Here is a 17,776-nt window from a genome sequence, read left to right as displayed (position 1 = left end):
AGGAGGTATTGGATCTCCTGGGTCTGTGGGGAGAAGAGTCTGTGCACTCACAGCTATAGACCAGCCATAGAAACATCAACATCTATGAGCAGATTGCATGAGGGATGCAGGAGATTTGCACAGATTTTTCTTTGCACTGATTTTATTACTGAGCAAAGTTATATTATTTGGAAAATAATTCATCTTTATTAATTCACAACATATGCTGCAGAATGCCTAGCAGTTCTGAAAGCACCTACCTACCTGTTACTGTACAATGTGACACAACTCATAGGGTCAGTGACAAACACAGTGTAATAATCATAAATGTACAGTAAGCACCACCAAATTAATAGACGCATGGACAATGTTATATTCATACACGTGCACCAAGGACCCATCATTCCTAACAGGCCCCAAAACAGCAGGCTTAGATAGAGAACCGTACATCACTGTGGCTCACTATTAAAGTGTTTATTCAAAGCCTTCCTGAGCTGTATAGCTCTGTTGAGCTCTTCTAATAGCCTTTGTGTCTGGCTGTTCAAATTCAGCAGACAGATGCTCCGTCCTGCCCACCCTCCGCCCCAGTGGCAACTTTCTCCCTCCTTTGCCTCACAGATATTATGCAGGACACAGCAGGCATCTATATCCATTGGGATATTTTTGTCACTGAGGTCAGATCTTGTGAGTTAACAATGCCAGAGTCCCTTCAAATGACCAAAGGCACATTCAACTGTCATTCTGCATCTGATGAGCTGGTAGTTAAAGCATTCCTTGATGCTGTCAAGGTGGGTGGTGAGCCGGGGGAGCAAGGGGTAGACTGGGTTGCCCAGGATCACTATTGGTATTTCAACGTTGCCAGTGGCAATCCGTCAGTCAGGAAAGAAAGTCCCTGCTTGCAGCTTTATGAACAGTCCTGTGTTCTTAAAGATGCAAGCATCGTGCATCTTCCCTGACCAGCCCACACTAATATCGGTGAAGCATCCCCGATGATCCACCAATAGTTGCACAACCATAAAAAAGTCGCCCTTTCTGTTGATGTACCCTGTGGCAAGGTGGTCTGATGCCAAAATAGGGATATGTGTGCCATCTATTGCTCCACCACAGTTCAGGGACCTCACTGCTGCAAATCCATCTACTATGTCCTGCACGTTGCTGAGAGTCCCAGTTCTGCATAGTAGGAGGCAATTAATGACCCTGACACTTGCATGATACCAGTGTCTGCAGTGGATTTTCCAACTCCAAAATGATTTCCCAGTGACTGGTAGCAATCTGATGTTGCAAGTTTCCACAGTGCAATCACCACTTGCTTCTCTACTGTCAGGGCAGCTCTCAAATTCTACTATCTCTGTGCTGGAGAGCTGGGGAGAGCTTGGCACACGGATCCAGGAACGTGGCCTTGCACATCCAAAAGTTCTGCTCATCATCCCAAGCCTGCATTACAATGCAACCCCAACAGTCAGTGCTCATTTCTTGGGCCCAGAACCAGCGCTCCACCATCTGCAGCTGCTCCGTGAATGCCACCATCAAGCTTTAATTGAGTCTCGCTATGTCACACCACAGTCTGTCCTCCAAGAAATCATCATGTTCCCCCTCTGCTTTGGTTATTCGTGTGGTTCTGCAAATACCAGAGGATAGTGCATCCTGTGCTTGCAATGCTCCTGACAATAATGCAGAGCTGTACATGCCCCATGCTTCTGTCAGAGATGGTGGGTAGCAAGGAGGACTGTGTAGGTTCATGGAATTTTGAAAACAGGTGTGAAAATTATGGGATATAGATGACTATGGAATGGAGACAGTTGCATGCTGGTAAGTTGACCCCTTGCTCACTGTCACCCCGTGCAGCTCATTTTGGGCCCACAATGCATTGCCAAAACTTCCCTGGATGGTGGTGGGTTGCACGCTGGGATACCTACCCATGGTGCACCACACTGCATTGACACAAGCACTCCTGGTGAGTAAACACAGCACCAGTGCAAGGAGTCAAGTATGTATGTGCACAAGCAATATACTATGTGCGGTGGCTTTATGCCAATGTAACTTGACATGACAAAAGTTTGTAGTGTAGGCATGGCCTTGGCCTTGGGATGTGCAGTGTAGGCTGTGAAAAGAGTACCCTGGCATTATTCATGTACGGTAGGTTCAGGATATCTGGTTAATTTGAAGCACTGCGCAGTCATTGCGGTAATAATTTATGTTGCTGCAGAGATGGAGGCAAAGTTTTCTGATCACTATGTTCTGGGAGGTGGCTTTGGATAATCTAAGGCATAGATTCTTCTGCGCCCCTAGACTGAGGAGACTAAAGAATTGTGTCCCATTATGTGATGCTCTGAGCCAAAGAAGGGATTATGGCTATGTTGTGCAGTATTCCTGATGTAACACAGTGAGAGTTCATCACATTTACTAGCTGTCAAGTCTGCTTCCATTTGTTTTTGCTGGTCAGTCCTTATGCCATACTCTGTTAGGGTGTCATGTGGGCATTATGGTTCTATGTGATTTACAAGACTAAAATGAATGAAGTGGATTTTAGAAGGCTTTTTTTCCTCTAGGAGGGTGTTGCTCAGAAAATTCCTGAGATTTGTACTTTGTTAGCCTTATTGGTGTTGCCAGGCCTGCGTTGCAATTCACTCATGTGTTTGCATTCTGTGGACATGGCAGAGAATGTTTTCCAAGAATGTGTGATGCAACAGATGATCAATGTTCCTCTTGTCTGAATGGGTAGCTTCTTTGTCTGTAGGACAACAGATACTTTGTCTAGTGATGACAGATTATACAGATCAACATGAGAAGAAAACTGAGAGAGCCTTGTCAATGATACATTTCTCATCCAACTCTGTTAAGGGAGAAGATGTCACACTTTGTTACTGAGCAATAATTGTTTGGATAGCAGATCACAGGGTTGAACTCAGCATTGAGAAACCCCTTCTTTGTAAACACTGAGCCCCAATCACTCCCATTAGATGTGCCCTGTAATGGCCACTGTCTTGCTTGGATCTCTCCAACAGCAGCTCTTTTCAGCCACAAGGTGGTTTTCTTTGAAAAGATCTAAATCTTTCCTGTCACATGTCTGCCTTGGTGTGAGATTGTCTCTTACTGTGGCCTCCCTGTTGCCTCATTTGAAATATACCCTGCTCATATAATCTGAACAGCTAGGTAATTGCACACTCTCAAATTGGTTTGTTGACTTCAGAAAGTTCATAGCTTTAAATCTACTAAACCAATTATTTTCAAACTTGTCTTGATATTTAAGAAAACTGGTTCAATAGTTCTAAAGTTATGAACATTTAAAATTTAAGACAAGAGCGTTTTTGAAAATTTGGCAGTTCTGAATGATTCCGTTTTGCTTTCCTTTAATCATGAGGTAAGATGGTACGAGGACTTTAAACATTCAGACCAAGATTTTCGGTGCTTATAGTTTTGGGTGCCCAACTTGAGACTGATTTTCAGAGGCTGGGTGCTCAGAATTTTCTGAAGATCAAGCCCCTTCAAGATTTCCCAAAGTGGGTGTGACAGAATGCACCCCTGTATTCACACCTTACACACTATTATAATAATCTTTGTACAAAGTATGCCTTGTGAGGTATCATTTAAAAACTCATAACTTGCTGGTCAGTATTGTCATGATGAAGTATATGTAGCAAGATTGTATGTGAACTTATAAGATCCCCCTGTATGATGTTATTAGCACATCTTCCAAACCCCACAACTCCCAGGCAGAAGTCGGCAAACAGGTCTCCCTAAACAAAGGAATGTGGGCTTCCCTTAATTTGCATTTAAGCAGTAAACAGAGTCATCCAACAGAAAAGGGAATGGAGGAAACAAAAGGAAACCTGCATATGAGAATAGACAGGTGAAAAAACCCAGCAGGGAACTTCCTTCCACACAGACGCTTTGTCTTCTGGTTCTCAGCTGGAAATGTTTTTCAAGAGCGGGACTGAAACTTATAAAAGGAGAGGCAAACACCCCATGACAGCTCTCCTCTCCCTCCCTGTCCATTTCACTCTTTGCACCTGAGAAGACAAAAGAGGCAGCGGTTGAACTTGGGGGGAGGGATCCTACCTAGAGGTTTGGTCAGTAATGCTGTTGGAAGTATGTGGTGAGAAACTTTGCTTTAAATCTAATGTAGTTTGTTAAGTTGGGGAGTAGAAAGCATTTTATCTTTTAGTTTTTTTGTAACCAGTTCTGACTCTTTTGCCTCATTGCTTGTATTCACATAAAATCTCTCTCTCTTTATAGTTAATAAACTTGCTTTATTGTTTTACCTAATCCAGTGTATTTAAATTAAAGTCTCTGGGTATCTCTATTTAAGGTAATAAGCTGGTGTATATTATTGCTGTAAAGAAATAATAGACTTAATATATTTGGACTGTCCAGGAGAGGGCTGCGCAGTACAAGACATTAATTTTGGGGGGGAAATCCAGGTCTGGCAGTGTGTTGGAGTTGCCCTGAAGAAGTAACCAAGGCTGGTGAGAGCCAGCATGTAGCATGGCTGGCAGGTTGCAGTTTCACACAGACACTCAGGGTGTGACTTGCATGTTGGAAGGCTGTGAGCGGCAAAGCATTGTAAGGCACCCAAGGTTGCAGGGCGGGGATGACACAGCCCCTGATTGGTCTGAATTGCACTGTGGTATGTCACAGTGAGCACCCAAAGTCACTATCACTTTTAACAATCTTGCTTTCATAACTTTAAATCGATCTTAGTGATTTTCATTAAGCTTGTCTTTAAAGTCTCCATGAAACGTAGAAGCTAAATCAGGTTTGGAGAAGACTGGTTTGGAAGTTGTTCAGGTTTCAAATCAGTTGGGAAAAGTGTACTGAACTGAGATGTCTCAGCCCAGGCTCTCCTGAACCAAGCCTGTCTTCTCTGATGGCTGCCTATCAATCTCAATGCTTTTGTATTCTGGCCATCTCCATTGCATGGTCAGGTTTATTTACTTCTTTATAGGGGTGATGGGTAGGTTGGGGGGCCTTCCCCTCAATCCAGTAATTGGGATTTAAAAGATTTATTAACTCAGCCCTCTTGTATATTGACATCATAATGTCATCTGTAAATTCCAGATCATATGTTATCTTGGATACATGTATGTCTAGAAAACCATTTGTCCAAAGGAGTAGACTTAACCTTCACTCTTGGGGTTCCTGGCCTTTGCACACTTCCCTTTGAAACCTCAGTGTTGAATTCACAGGAATTTTTGCATTTAATAGTCTAATCACTCTTTTTCTTTAATCCAGCTGTTTGGGTCTGGTGCATATTTTTCCGAGGGACTGTTTTTAAGTCCCAAAGAAGCTGAGGTTTGTGTTCGTTTCTCCATTCTGAGTGGGCTGTAGATCTAGCCTCCGTTGTTTGGTCCCATCAGTATTTCACAGAGCGGGGCCTCAACCTTCTTTTTTTCATCTCACTAAACAATAGCCTCCACTAATGTGTCTTGCTGGTGGGCTGGCCGAGCAGAAAGCCTCCCTTCCGACTTGTGATTAAGGGGAAAACCTGCTTCTTAACCCTGCTGATGTGAGTCCTTCATTCAGGCGCCCAAATAGTTTTGTTAATGTTTATTCTTGTTCTTTTCAGGAGGTGGGTTTTTATGCAGGAAATCCTGGCTACACCAACCCGGAGATACAGGTGGAAGACTCGTCAACAGTAGCATCAGGCAGAGAGTGAGTACAACTAACGCTAGCAGAGGTTTCCTGGAGTGGTGTGTGCTGTGTATGAAATTGACACCAAAGTCACCTCCTGTGACCCCAGTGGGGGTAAAAGTGCATTTGTGTGTTTGAGCATGCTGTGCTTTAACCTCGGTGCCTAAGAGTGTATAAACACCTCCAGAGGTTCTTTAACCTACAAGGAAAACATCTTTTCCAGAACTCTCTAGCGGGACTGTCTTACATTAAAATTACTTATGGGATCTTTGCAGTTGAAAATTCTGCTTGTGGTCTTGAAAGATTCTGTGCAGTACGACTGAAAACCAGAATACTAAGCTTTGTCCTCCACTAGAGGTGTGCACCTGCCTTTGGAGTACATGGGAGCTCCACAGGCATGTCTGAGAACATGAATGGGATTGGAGAGCTTTCAGATAGAAGCAGGAAGCAACTGGGTATCTGAGACTGCCTTACCATGAAAAGGGCTCTGCTGTTCTGAGACTTTGCCACTCCATTCTCATTAGATTTTTACCTGTCCTTGGGCACCATTTCATGAAACCCGTTCAGTGCAGCATGTTGACAGAAAACTACCCTGGTTAAGAAGCGGTGAACTTTACTGCCTGGCTGGTTAATATAAACGCATGAGGAAAATACTCTTTACTTCTGCCCTAGGGGTCAACTGACAGAGACGACTTCTTATCCAAGTAGCTTTTATTGAAACTGTAGAGGATTTTATCACAGAGTCATAGAAGATTAGGGTTGGAAGAGACCTCAGGAGGTCATCTAGTCCAACCCCCTGCTCAAAGAAGGACCAACACCAACTAAATCATCCCAGCCAGGGCTTTGTCAAGCCGGGCCTTAAAAATCTCCATGGATGGAGATTCTACCACCTCCCTAGGTAACCTGTTCCAGTGTTTCACCACCCTCCTAGTGAAATAGTGTTTCCTAATATCCAACCTAGACCTCCCCCACTGCAACTTGAGACCATTGCTCCTTGTTCTGTCATCTGCCACCCCTGAGAACAGCCGAGCTCCATCCTCGTTGGAACCCCCCTTCAGGTAGTTGAAGGCTGCTATCAAATCCCCCCTCACTCTTCTCTTCTGCAGACTAAACAAGCCCAGTTCCCTCAGCCTCTCCTCGTAAGTCATGTGCCCCAGCCCCTTGATCATTTTCTTTGCCCACTGCTGGTCTCTCTCCAATTTGTCCACATCCTTTCTGTAGTGGGGGGCCCAAAACTGGACGCAGTACTCCAGATGTGGCCTCACCAGTGCCGAATAGAGGGGAATAATTACTTCCCTCGATCTGCTGGCAATGCTCCTAGTAATGCAGCCCAATATGCTATTAGCCTTCTTGGCAATGAAGGCACACTGCTGACTCATATTCAGCTTCTCATCCACTGTCACCCCTAGGTCCTTTTCTGCAGAACTGCTGCCGAGCCATTCGGTCCCTAGTCTGTAGCGGTGCATGGGATTCTTCCGTCCTAAGTGCAGGACTCTGCACTTGTCCTTGTTGAACCTCATCAGATTTCTTTTGGCCCAATCCTCCAATTTGTCTAGGTCACTCTGGACCCTATCCCTACCCTCCAGTGTATCTACCTCTCTCCCCAGCCTAGTGTCATCTGCGAACTTGCTGAGGGTGCAATCCATCCCATCATCCAGATCATTAATAAAGATGTTGAACAAAACTGGCCGCACAACCAAACCCTGGGGCACTCCGCTTGATACCAGCTGCCAACTAGACATCAAGCCATTGATCACTACCCGTTGAGCCTGACAATCTAGCCAGCTTTCTATCCACCTTATACTCCATTCATCCTATCCATGCTTTTTTAACTTGCTGGCAAGAATTCTGTGGGAGACCATATCAAAAGCTTTGCTAAAGTCAAGATATATCACGTCCACTGCTTTCCCCATATCCACAGTGCCAGTTATCTCATCATAGAAGGCAATCAGGTTGGTCAGGCATGACTTCCCCTTGGTGAATCCATGTTGACTGTTCCTGCTTACCTTCCTCACCTCCAAGTGCTTCAAAATGCTTTCCTTGAGGACCTGCTTCATGATTTTTCCAGGGTCTGAGGTGAGGCTGACCAGTCTGTAGTTCCCCGGGTTCTTCTTCTTCCCTTTTTTAAAGATGGGCACTATAATTGCCTTTTTCCAGTCGTCCGGGACCTCCCCTGATCGGCACGAGTTTTCAAAGATAATAGCCAATGGCTCTGCTATCACATCAGCCAATTCCGTCAGCACCTCAGATGCATTAGATCTGGACCCATGGACTTGTGAATGTCCAGCTTTTCTAGATAGTCCTTAACCTGTTCTTTCACCACTGAGGGCTGCTCACCTCTTCCCCATACTGTGTTGCCCAGGACAGCAGTGTGGGAGCTGACCATGTCTGTGAAGACCAAGGCAAAAAAAGCATTGAGTACTTCAGCTTTTTCCACATCATCTGTCATTAGGTTGCCTCCCCCATTCATGAAGGGTCCCACACTTTCCCTGACCTTTTTCTTGTTGCTAACATACCTGTAGAACCCCTTCTTGGTACCCTTCACATCCCTTGCTAGCTGCAACTCCAGTTGTGTTTTGGCCTTCCTGAATACACCCCTGATTACACTCCTGATTATCTTTCCATCATGCACTGTGATGAGGTTGCACCTCCCTCCATGCCTTCCAACTGTTCTCTCTGAACGATGGGAATGCCATCCAACATCTGCCTCCGGAAGAGACAGGCATGACCTAGCAGTCTGAGCTTGGACCTGGGAGCCAGGAACTCCTGCATTCTAATCTTGGCTCTGATGCTGATTCACTCTGTGGCCTTGGACAAGTGACGTAACCTTTCTACATCAGTCTCCATACCTGTAAATTGGTGATAACAGTCACCTAGCTCACAGGGGTGCCATGACGATTAATGAGTTAGTGTTTGTGTAGTGCTTTGAAGGTAGAAGAGTGCTAGGTACTTCTATTCCATACGGAGGGTTGAACCCTGATTTCTATAACTGAGGTGCTTTTGGTTCTCTGTGCCTAACAAGATTCCCCACAGCTCGTGCAGGTATCTCAGGATCAGTACCTGTTTAATAAGACAGACTTTAATTCAAGCCTGAATGTGTTTACCTAGGGAAGGGGTTTGTGTGGGTGAGGGAGCAGCAAGAGCATGTTGTTAATGTAAGTGGCAGGAGGTGTGTGTGTCTAGGAAACCTGCTTCATTATGCTCTCCTTCCAACATCTCTTCACCCAGGACTACAGCATCAGGCCAGGCCATCCAGGGAAGGGATAGAGAGGAGAGGAGAGGAGAAAAAAGACAGAGAGGAATGTATGCCACTGACTTTTATGAAGTTAGGACAGTAGGAAAAGCCAGAATTGGACAACTGGATACACTCGGTCCCAGGTATAACCCTCCTCTGAAACACAAGCAACAGCATCAACCAACTGTTCCTCTGCCGGAGGGATATGCCCCTGGCATCTGCTCCCTTAGGGCAGCAGTAGGGATACGAGAGAGAGTTCCCACTTGCCCTGCACTTCTGGGACTCTCCTTCTCTCTGATTGGGAACCCTGTAACTTACAACATAAAGAACTCTCTGTAGAGGTGGTTCTTCTCCCCAGTCCTACTTCATTTTGAGATCCTCTACTCTCACCTAACACACCGTTGGGGCCCTGGTTGGGATGTGTTCAAAACCCGGCCCCTTGTTTTCTTCCTCTGTCATGCTGGACACAAAACTCACAGGCCCTCATGACTGTGCAGTGTGAGACTCTTTAAATACTTAACACACTCTTTCCTCTCTCCTTCCCACATACGCACACCACTAGCCCCTGGGTATCAGAAACCACACACCAAACCATACAGTGTTATTTCCTTTACCATACCCAAAAGTCCATCCTCTCTTTTTCAGACCAACTGCTAAATTCCTGGGGCCAGGTTTGGTTAACTCTCACCTTGAGTACTGCAACCTTCTCTTCTCTGGTCTCCCTGCCTGTCACCTTGCCGCTGTCCAGTCCATCCAAAAAGGATCTTCCTTGCATGACACTCAGATCATGTCACTCCACTATTCCACTCCCTTCAATGCTGCCTTCTCACTGTCCACATTATATTCAAACTTCTGATCCTTCAAAGTTCTGCCTAGATTCATAGACTCCAAGGCCAGCACGGACCACTGTGATCATCTACTGTGACCTGCATAATACAGACATCCCCAGCTCCTGGTGTGGTCTTTTGGGGGGGCACTGCTGCTCCTGACTGTCCCTCTTTAGTCTGACCTCAGTCAGGGTAGTTCTTGGACCCTCAACTCTAAGTCTAGCAGTCTGCTTCAGTATCTCAGCTCTGTTCATGTGGGCAGCCAGGGCAGGCCTGTCCCAGGCCTTTCAGCCTCCCTTTCCTTCTCCAGACTCTCCCTTTTATAGCAGGCCTTGTTTCTTCTATTGCAGGGGTGGCCAACCTGGGGCTCCGGAGCCACATGTGTCTCGTCAGAAGTTAATCTGCGGCTCCTTGTACAGGCACCAACTCCAGGGCTGGAGCTACAGGCGCCAACTTCCCAATGTGCCGGGGGGTGCTCACTGCTCAACCCCTGGCTCTGCCACAGGCTCTGCCCCCACTGCACCCCTTCCTGCCCCCTCCCCTGAGCCTGCAGTGCTGTTGCTCCTCCCCAGCATAGACAAGCCCTTAGGTTAGTTTTATGGTAGAGTATAGATAATTTAGTTTTCCTGGTGTTTCAATCACAATGCAGAGTTCTCCGGGATTTAAGCTGTGTTCAACTTGCAGGGCAGTAATGCCAGCAAATGATAAATAGTCTGTCTCTTTTGTTTGGAAGACGGCATGTGAGGGACAGGTGCCCTATTTGCACCCCATTCCTTTCAAGAACTACAGAATCTGGAGATCTTCAAGAAGACAACACATCCCTCCGCAGACCTTAATGGCCTTGCTCATGAGAAGGCTGAAAGCTCATCTACCAAAGTTTTCTTCCAGCTGCCTTGGTCCCTCAGGTGAAACCTGGGGAAAAGAGGCGTTCTTCTTCCTCCTCTGTGGCTTCATCAAAGCCAAAGAAGTCCAGTTTTCTGTTGGAGGCTGAGGCCAGATTGAAAAAGTCTTCATCCACAACTCCCAGGAGTGATGAGTCAAGTAAAAGATACAAGTCCTCCAGTACTGTGCTGAAGTCAGAACACAGGTAACAGTCCTCCTCTCTGATATCAACCGGCAGAGGGAACACTGTCACCTCTAGCACAGGGCCATCAAGACAGATGCCTTCAGCATTCAAGATCATTCCAACTCTGGTACCATCTTCATGTACTCTCTGTACGCAAGTCCATTCGGCTACTTTTATACCCATACCACTGGGACCAGTACTTCCTGCCCTACCTACTGAGGCTATGCCTCCTATTTTGGTCCTCTGGATGCCAAAAGCTTTTTTGGCTGCAAAAGACTTGTTATGTCTATTGGTACTGCATTTACCGATATTACATCATCCAGTACTGACCTGTGGCAGGGCATTAATAATGTTGGTACCAGTGGCGGTACAATCAGCATTTCACCCTAGTCTGCAGTCATCGTTGTCAGCTACTTCAACAGTTCCATCAGGATTGCCATCGATGCAGACATTGGTACCACCAATGTAGGGACATGCATAGCCAGTACTGAGATCATCTTTAACTTCAAATGGAGCTGCTCCACCTTTTGCTGAGGAGATCTGCATTACTTCCTTGGAGTTGGATGGTAGCAGATCCTTCTGTTCACCTTCCTTTGAAATACAATGTTGACATGCTGTGAGGACCTGTGGTCTTACACAAGAGCATTACTTGTCCAGATATTCTTCCGTGGTGCCCTCCCATTGCTCACCTAAGGCAGGAAAAAGTGATGGGGCCATGGCCCCCTGGTGGCCCCCCTGTTCTGGGAAGGGGGCAGAGAGGAGTGAGCAGTGGGCGGGGCCTTGGGGGAGGGAACGGAGAGGAGCGAGCAGTAGGTAGGGGGCATTGGGAGAAGAGGCAGAGAGGAGCGAGTGGCAGGTGGGAGGGCCTTGGAGGAGGAGGGAGGGACCTCGAGGGAGAGGGCGGAGTGGAGTGAGCAGTGGGCGGACAGGGCCTTAGGGGAGGATGCATAAGAACATAAGAATGGCCATACTGGGTCAGACTAAAGGTCCGTCTAGCCCAGTAACCTGTCTTCTGACAGTGGTCAATGCCAGGTGCCCCTGGGGGAATTAACAGAACAGGTAATCACCCAGTGATCCATCCCAAGTCACCCATTCCCAGCTTCTGGCAAACAGAGGCTAGGGACACCATCTCTGCCCATCCTGGCTAATAGCCATTGATGGACCTGTCCTCCATGAACTTAACTAGTTCCTTTTTGAACCATGGTATAGTCTTGGCCTTCACAACGTTCTCTGGCAAAGAGTTCCACAGGTTGACTGTGTGTTGTGTGAAGAAATATTTTCTTTTGTTTGTTTTAAAACCTTCATTGGGTGACCCCTAGTTCTTGTGTTATGAGAAGGAGTAAATAACACTTCCCTATTCACTTTCTCCACACCAGTCATGATTTTATAGACATCCATCATATCCCCCCTTCGTCGTCTCTTTTTCAAGCTGAAAAGTCCCAGCCTTATTAATCTCTCCTCATATGGAAACCATTCCATACCCCTCATCATTTTTGTTGCCCTTTTCTGTACCCTCCTAGTTTTCAGTACCATGTGCATGTTGAACAGGAGGGGAAACAAGATGGAACCCTAGGGAGTTCCAAACAACAGTGCCCTTGGGTGTGGGGGGAAACAATTGCCCCACAGCACTCTCTTGGAACACCCTGCAAGGAAGGATCCCAGCCAAGCTGTTTCGAGGCACGTGGGCATCAAAAAGTTAACTGTTCCTTAAGAAAGCTGCAATATCTTGTGTATTCTTCATGTGTTTTAGCCTTTCAAAGTTTGGTGTCCACAATGGTGGAGCAGACCCCGAGCTCAACTCTTCTCCTGAGCTTCCAGCTCTTCAGTCCATAGTCCACACCCAGGTAAGTGGGAGCCTTGCTCTAGCTTGTACAGTGTCAGCATGTCTCTCACAGACACAGACACAGACACATACAGCGCACCCGACTGTCACTTCATTCAGACACATGCCTGCTCCTCTTGTGCTCACACATGTCTGCACCACTGTAGCTGTAGTGTAGATACTTACTACAGAAGCAGCGAGCGTTCTCACCTGTGGAGCAGCGTAGCTAGGTCGACCTAACTTCCTAGTGTAGACCAGCCCACAGAGACACATGGTCCCATCCCCTCACTTCACACACGGGGATACGCTCTCCTGTCCCCTCACTTCATGCATGCAAACCCCCACATATCCCTGTCTTCTCTTTTCTTTCACAAAGAACACACCCTGCCCACAGTAACCCAACCCGTACACCCCACTGTCACCTCACAAACGTAGCCCGCTGGCAGTGCATGCAGCATGTGCACTCTCCCACTGTTTCCTCTTCCACCCAACTCAGTACAATGCAGAACACTTTATTTCCAGAGTGAAAAAGGCAGGAACCTTGGGTTCCCTTGGAACCTCTGCCCAGGGAAGGACTGTGTGTTTGGGGCTTCCCAGTGTGCTTAGAATTAGTCACCTGTGCCACTATGCCACTGCTTTTCATTCCTGATCGGGTGGCAAGTTGCTATGTAGTGTGATGCTCCCTCCTTTCTCAGGGCTTATGCTCGATTGTTTCTCATTGCTTTTAACAGAAGGCCTTACTAGGCGGTTGCATACTTCGTAGCTTGTGTAGGCCAAACTCAGTGCACTCAGTAGGGGCTCCTTGCATCACTCCCTCCACCCCCTCAATCCCTTCCCTCCCAAACTCTAGAATGAAATCATTTATCAAGCTGATTTAAAAAATGAAGGAAGTTAAACAAAGACAGGAGTTATAAAAGCTGTCAGTGCAGCATCTTTGAACGAATGAGTGGATCTCCCTTCGTCTGAGCTCCTTGTTTTCATAGCAGCAGAAGAAGAGGAAGAAGAAAAAGGTGCATAAGGTTCCATCCTCAGACATGGATGAAAAATCCAAGACAAGCAGTCAGCCCAGGCGCCCTCTCCCAGCTACCCAAACAGGTGAGTGTGCTTCAGTAAGCCCCTCTGTTCCAGCTGCGTTTCCATGAGCCAGGCAGGCGAATGTGCCATAGAGAGCCCCTCTCCCAGCACCCTAACCAGGTCAGTGAGCCACAGGGAGCGCCTCTGTTTGAGCCCCACAATCAGGAGAAATGTAAGGGAATTAGCAGGGAAACGTTAGAAAAACAGAAGAGAGAGGAAAACCAAAGCGAAGAATGCAAATCCCTGGGGGGTTAATACCAAATACTATAGGCCAGCTAGTTCCAAACTGAGCTCTCTGGAGAGCTGGCTTGTCACGTGATGCCAGTTCGCACTTGTTTGTAGCTCCTTCCTCAGATATCAAGGCTTGTCAGGAACTACAGCTTCAAAAGAGGAAGGGGAAAACGAGAGGCAGCCCAGGGGCTGGAGCTGCCAGTGAGAGAGGAATGTTTAGGGGGAAGGGAATGAGGCAGCAAAGGAGTATGTGCAAGTAGGGGAAGCAAAGGACTGAGTGGCAGGGAAGTACCTGCAGGGGAGGAGACCAGCTAACAAAGAAAGGAGTGTGTGCAGGGGGAGCAAGGGAAGAGGGAGGAAAATAATAGGTGGCAGGGGGAGATGCAGTGAAGAGCCAAAGCAGAGTGTGTGATGAACTTTGGAAAGGACCAACCACTTTTCACGCTAAAGACAGTTATACTGATTGCTTCCTGGAGCAGCATTGCCTCTGCTGTGCCCCTTCCCACATGGCTGCCCTCAAAAGGACAGAACGAGGAGAAGATACTTCCAGACTGAGAACAGCAGCGAGGACCAGAGGACTCACCATCCCACGCTCCTGGACCTTCTCTAATATGGGGGTGGGAGCATCCATTGAGCTTTACCATCCAGCCTGGGATGGAGGGTGATGTGCTGGGACTTCTGAACTATTCTCCTCCTGTGGGCTTAGGCATGGCTGACTGGAGAAATGCAGACCTTGGGCATCCAGCAGCAGAAAGGATGACTTCACTGTTTGTTGAGCCAGGAGGAGACTCCAAATAATATCAGTAACAAATAGGACCCCCACCGCTCCCCGCTCTGTCACTTGACAGGTGGGTGAACTTCTGAAGTGAAGCTGAGGAGCTGCTGCTGTTTCAGACACTACCCATCCTCCTCTCAAACCTGGGGGGTAGAATCGTTTCAGCTTCTAAGTCACTTCTCACATACAGCTCTTCTTGCTTAGGGGGAATGGTTTTTTTGCAGGTGCATTTATCAGAAAATACCAGGCAGGATTTAGCTGCCATTGCCTTTTCAGGACTCTCATTGCACTTCACAGCTATGGAGTCAGGCAGAGCTGAGGTGCTACAGTGGGTTCCAACCAGCTCTGCACTGCAGAGCTCCGTGGTGCAGGATTTGACCCACCAGGAAAATGAGGCTTCCCCAGAAGGTGAGGGCAAGTCCTTTGAAATGCACTCATGAAATTTGGGACTTTGACTTCACTTTATCGTTAGGTGCCATGGTATGCACATGTGATTTCATATGTCAGGATACATGTGGGAATGTAACTGTAGGGTCAGGGGGCTTGTGGGATTTGTATGTGGAAAAGAAGATAAAGGGGATATGGGAACCCAGCTTTGGGGAGAACATAGCCTGCCTTAGAAGGGGAAATCAATTGGTCATGTGGTGTTTGGAATACTGTAAAATGTTTAGTGCATGTGTTACTCCATTACTGAGAATTGACTTGTGGGCAATTTTTACATCTGGTTTTGCATGAGCATGTATGGTCTTCTTCAATGTTGGTGGATCAGTCCCTTTTTTATCTTAATTGCCCCTGGGACTGGGACATGTGTCTGGGGATGAGGGAAACCACAGTCTCTTCTGATGCTTCCATTTTCCCTTTCTTTCCACCTTCAGAATTTTCAGCCATCTCATCATCCTCCCACAGCCTTCATCTCCCTATGCCAGCTTTCCCTCAAAGAGCTGCCATGCCTGCAAGCAGCATTGGCCATGTCCAGGCAGCTGGACCTCCTGTTGAATACCACTCAGAGTCTGCAGAGTCCATGGATGAGATCCCTGTGGCTCAAACCCGCCTGGGGAGCGCTGCCCCTATGAGGGCTTCCAACAAAAGCCTTAACAACTTTCACCATCATTCCTTGTCCACAGCACATGCCAGAGGTGATGGGGAGAAGAATCTATATCCTGGGCACCTGGTAAAAAGGAAAAGCTGCCAGAGAGCCAGTGATGGGGAACAAGCGCTGGAACTGCTCTCTAGGATACCTGCTGTGTTTGTGAGCGAGAGCAGTGGTGAGCCTCCAGTCCAACCTGGTGAGATAGCATCCAAGCCCCATCACAGGAAGTGCACTAGCAAACAGCATGTGGATGAGCAGAACCCACCCTTGTGGGACATGAGGACAAACACAAGACCAGCTTAGGCATACTCCTTCCAAAGCTTACTTTCCAGGATTTTGTCTTCAAGGGAAGGGAAAGGAGGTTGCTCACTCCACAAACATGTTGGTGTCCAAAGATGTTGATTCCAGTGACGCATCTTATTCCATGGAGTCAGCTGAGTTCAGATTCTTTGATGGAAAGATTCTTCTTTCCAGCAGACCAAGCTGCAGAGCAGAAGGAAACCTGTTATGCCACCTTCCTGACTGCTGCCTGCTTCAAGATCATCAGCATGTGCATCAGAGCAGGGTGAGATGTTAGCAACTCAGCTTCCTTCCCATTACCCTGGGGAAGCAGTGGGTGTCCTTGGGGCATAGACTGTAATATGGGGACTTCAGGTGTTCCCCAGTGTCCTGGAGAGCCCACACTCAAACTGTGGTCACCACCAGACTGCAAAGAGACATTTATTGCTGCCCCACCAGAGGCAAGAGCTACCATGGTGTCAGACCAGAGAATTCTGCTTACCTTGGCACATTACAATGGGGTACTATGGAAATCTGCTTCCCCTAGGCAGCGGGACACTACCTCTCCAACTGAAACTTGTGCTGACTCCACCAACATCCTGGCCTTCTGGAAAGTTGTTCGCCATTAATGTTGTTACATGGTTTATGTGTGAAAGAGGGGTGCATTGAGCCCAGATATCTGAGGATTGCTTTCTCACCATCTCTATGCATTGGCTTACCTTGTGAAGAACGTGGATTGGGATGGTTTGACCCCTCAGAGGGTTGAGTGACCCATATGTGCTAGCCACCGAAATTAACATGCTTAAATCTCCCAAGAGGTAGTTCCTATGGTCTCAGTCCAGAAAGCAGCTTCCCTCTTCTATACTGCCCAATAGTAACATGGGTCTTTGAGCGTGATGGGCAGCACATGTGTGCGTGCGTGAGCAATACCTGTAGGGCACTCAGCCTGGTAGCAGGGATAGAGCCATCATACCACTGGTGTATCACTGCTAGGTAATGCCCCTGTAGCGTTGTTTCCACTTCTCTCATCTGTCATTGTCTATATCTATCATCTAGGTGAAATTCACCTTGTGTAAACTTGGCTTGAAATGATCAGAAGGCTGATTACTCCCATTGGCCTGGAAAGGGCTGGAAAATTATCTCGAACAGTAGCCACTGAATCACAACTTATTCCTTTATGTTCCCTCCTCATGCAACAATATTCTGAGTCTTGTTGTGTGGAGCTCCATAATTAGCTCTGTCCACAATAAAATTTTCTATGACCTTTGCTAATCATTTTCCATTCTTCATTGCAATAGTTGTTTGTTCCCTTGTCCTTGGCCATTTGGTGGTGCCCAGGGTATTAAGAGGTGTAGGGGCAGCTTCACCTATCTCAGCTGTCCCAGCTAGTCCTCCTATGGCTAACCTGTCCCACTGTGAGAATGGGACCCTATGCACAGCACCTCACTGGCCATCAGAAAACACTGCTTTTTCCTGGATGTAGAGAAGCAGCTCCCTTATCAAGTGCATCATGTGACAGTGGCTGAGTCACTTTGCTGCGGCTGGAGTTGAATGAGGAAAGAGGCGGGAGGAGAGCAGCAGGGGTCCAAGTGTCCACTTTATCCCACAGCTGTGGTACGGGGGCTGTGGGAATTGGCCTTCCGCACAGGAAAGCTGTTGCTTCTTTTAGTGGACAATTAGGGCTGGAATTCCTGGCACTTAGATACAACCATAGCGAGTGCTGTAGAGTAGACAGTGAATTGTGCCTGGATACCATAATGATGGGCA

At 47.2% G+C, this 17,776-nt stretch overlaps 1 protein-coding gene across 5 annotated transcripts in view; it reads left to right on the top strand.

Moving 5' to 3' along the window:
- ZDHHC1 (zDHHC palmitoyltransferase 1) overlaps positions 1 to 17,281 on the top strand; it is a 63,667-nt gene extending 46,386 nt beyond the window's left edge. For 2 of the 5 annotated variants that reach the window (XM_073307316.1, XM_073307320.1), the window contains 5 exons: positions 5,546 to 5,631; positions 12,489 to 12,582; positions 13,544 to 13,655; positions 14,917 to 15,048; positions 15,516 to 17,281. In XM_073307316.1, the coding sequence (XP_073163417.1) occupies positions 5,546 to 5,631; positions 12,489 to 12,582; positions 13,544 to 13,655; positions 14,917 to 15,048; positions 15,516 to 16,033 (942 nt within the window). In that variant the 3' untranslated portion in view covers positions 16,034 to 17,281. The remainder of the gene's footprint in view (positions 1 to 5,545; positions 5,632 to 12,488; positions 12,583 to 13,543; positions 13,656 to 14,916; positions 15,049 to 15,515) is intronic. The other 3 variants (XM_073307317.1, XM_073307318.1, XM_073307319.1) reach the window with 3 other exon arrangements.
- Positions 17,282 to 17,776: the final 495 nt, after the last annotated feature.

The sequence above is a fragment of the Lepidochelys kempii genome, chromosome 12 (genome assembly GCF_965140265.1).
Source record: "Lepidochelys kempii isolate rLepKem1 chromosome 12, rLepKem1.hap2, whole genome shotgun sequence".
Classification (NCBI taxonomy): domain Eukaryota; kingdom Metazoa; phylum Chordata; order Testudines; family Cheloniidae; genus Lepidochelys; species Lepidochelys kempii.
This window is presented reverse-complemented; position numbering and strand designations above follow the sequence as displayed.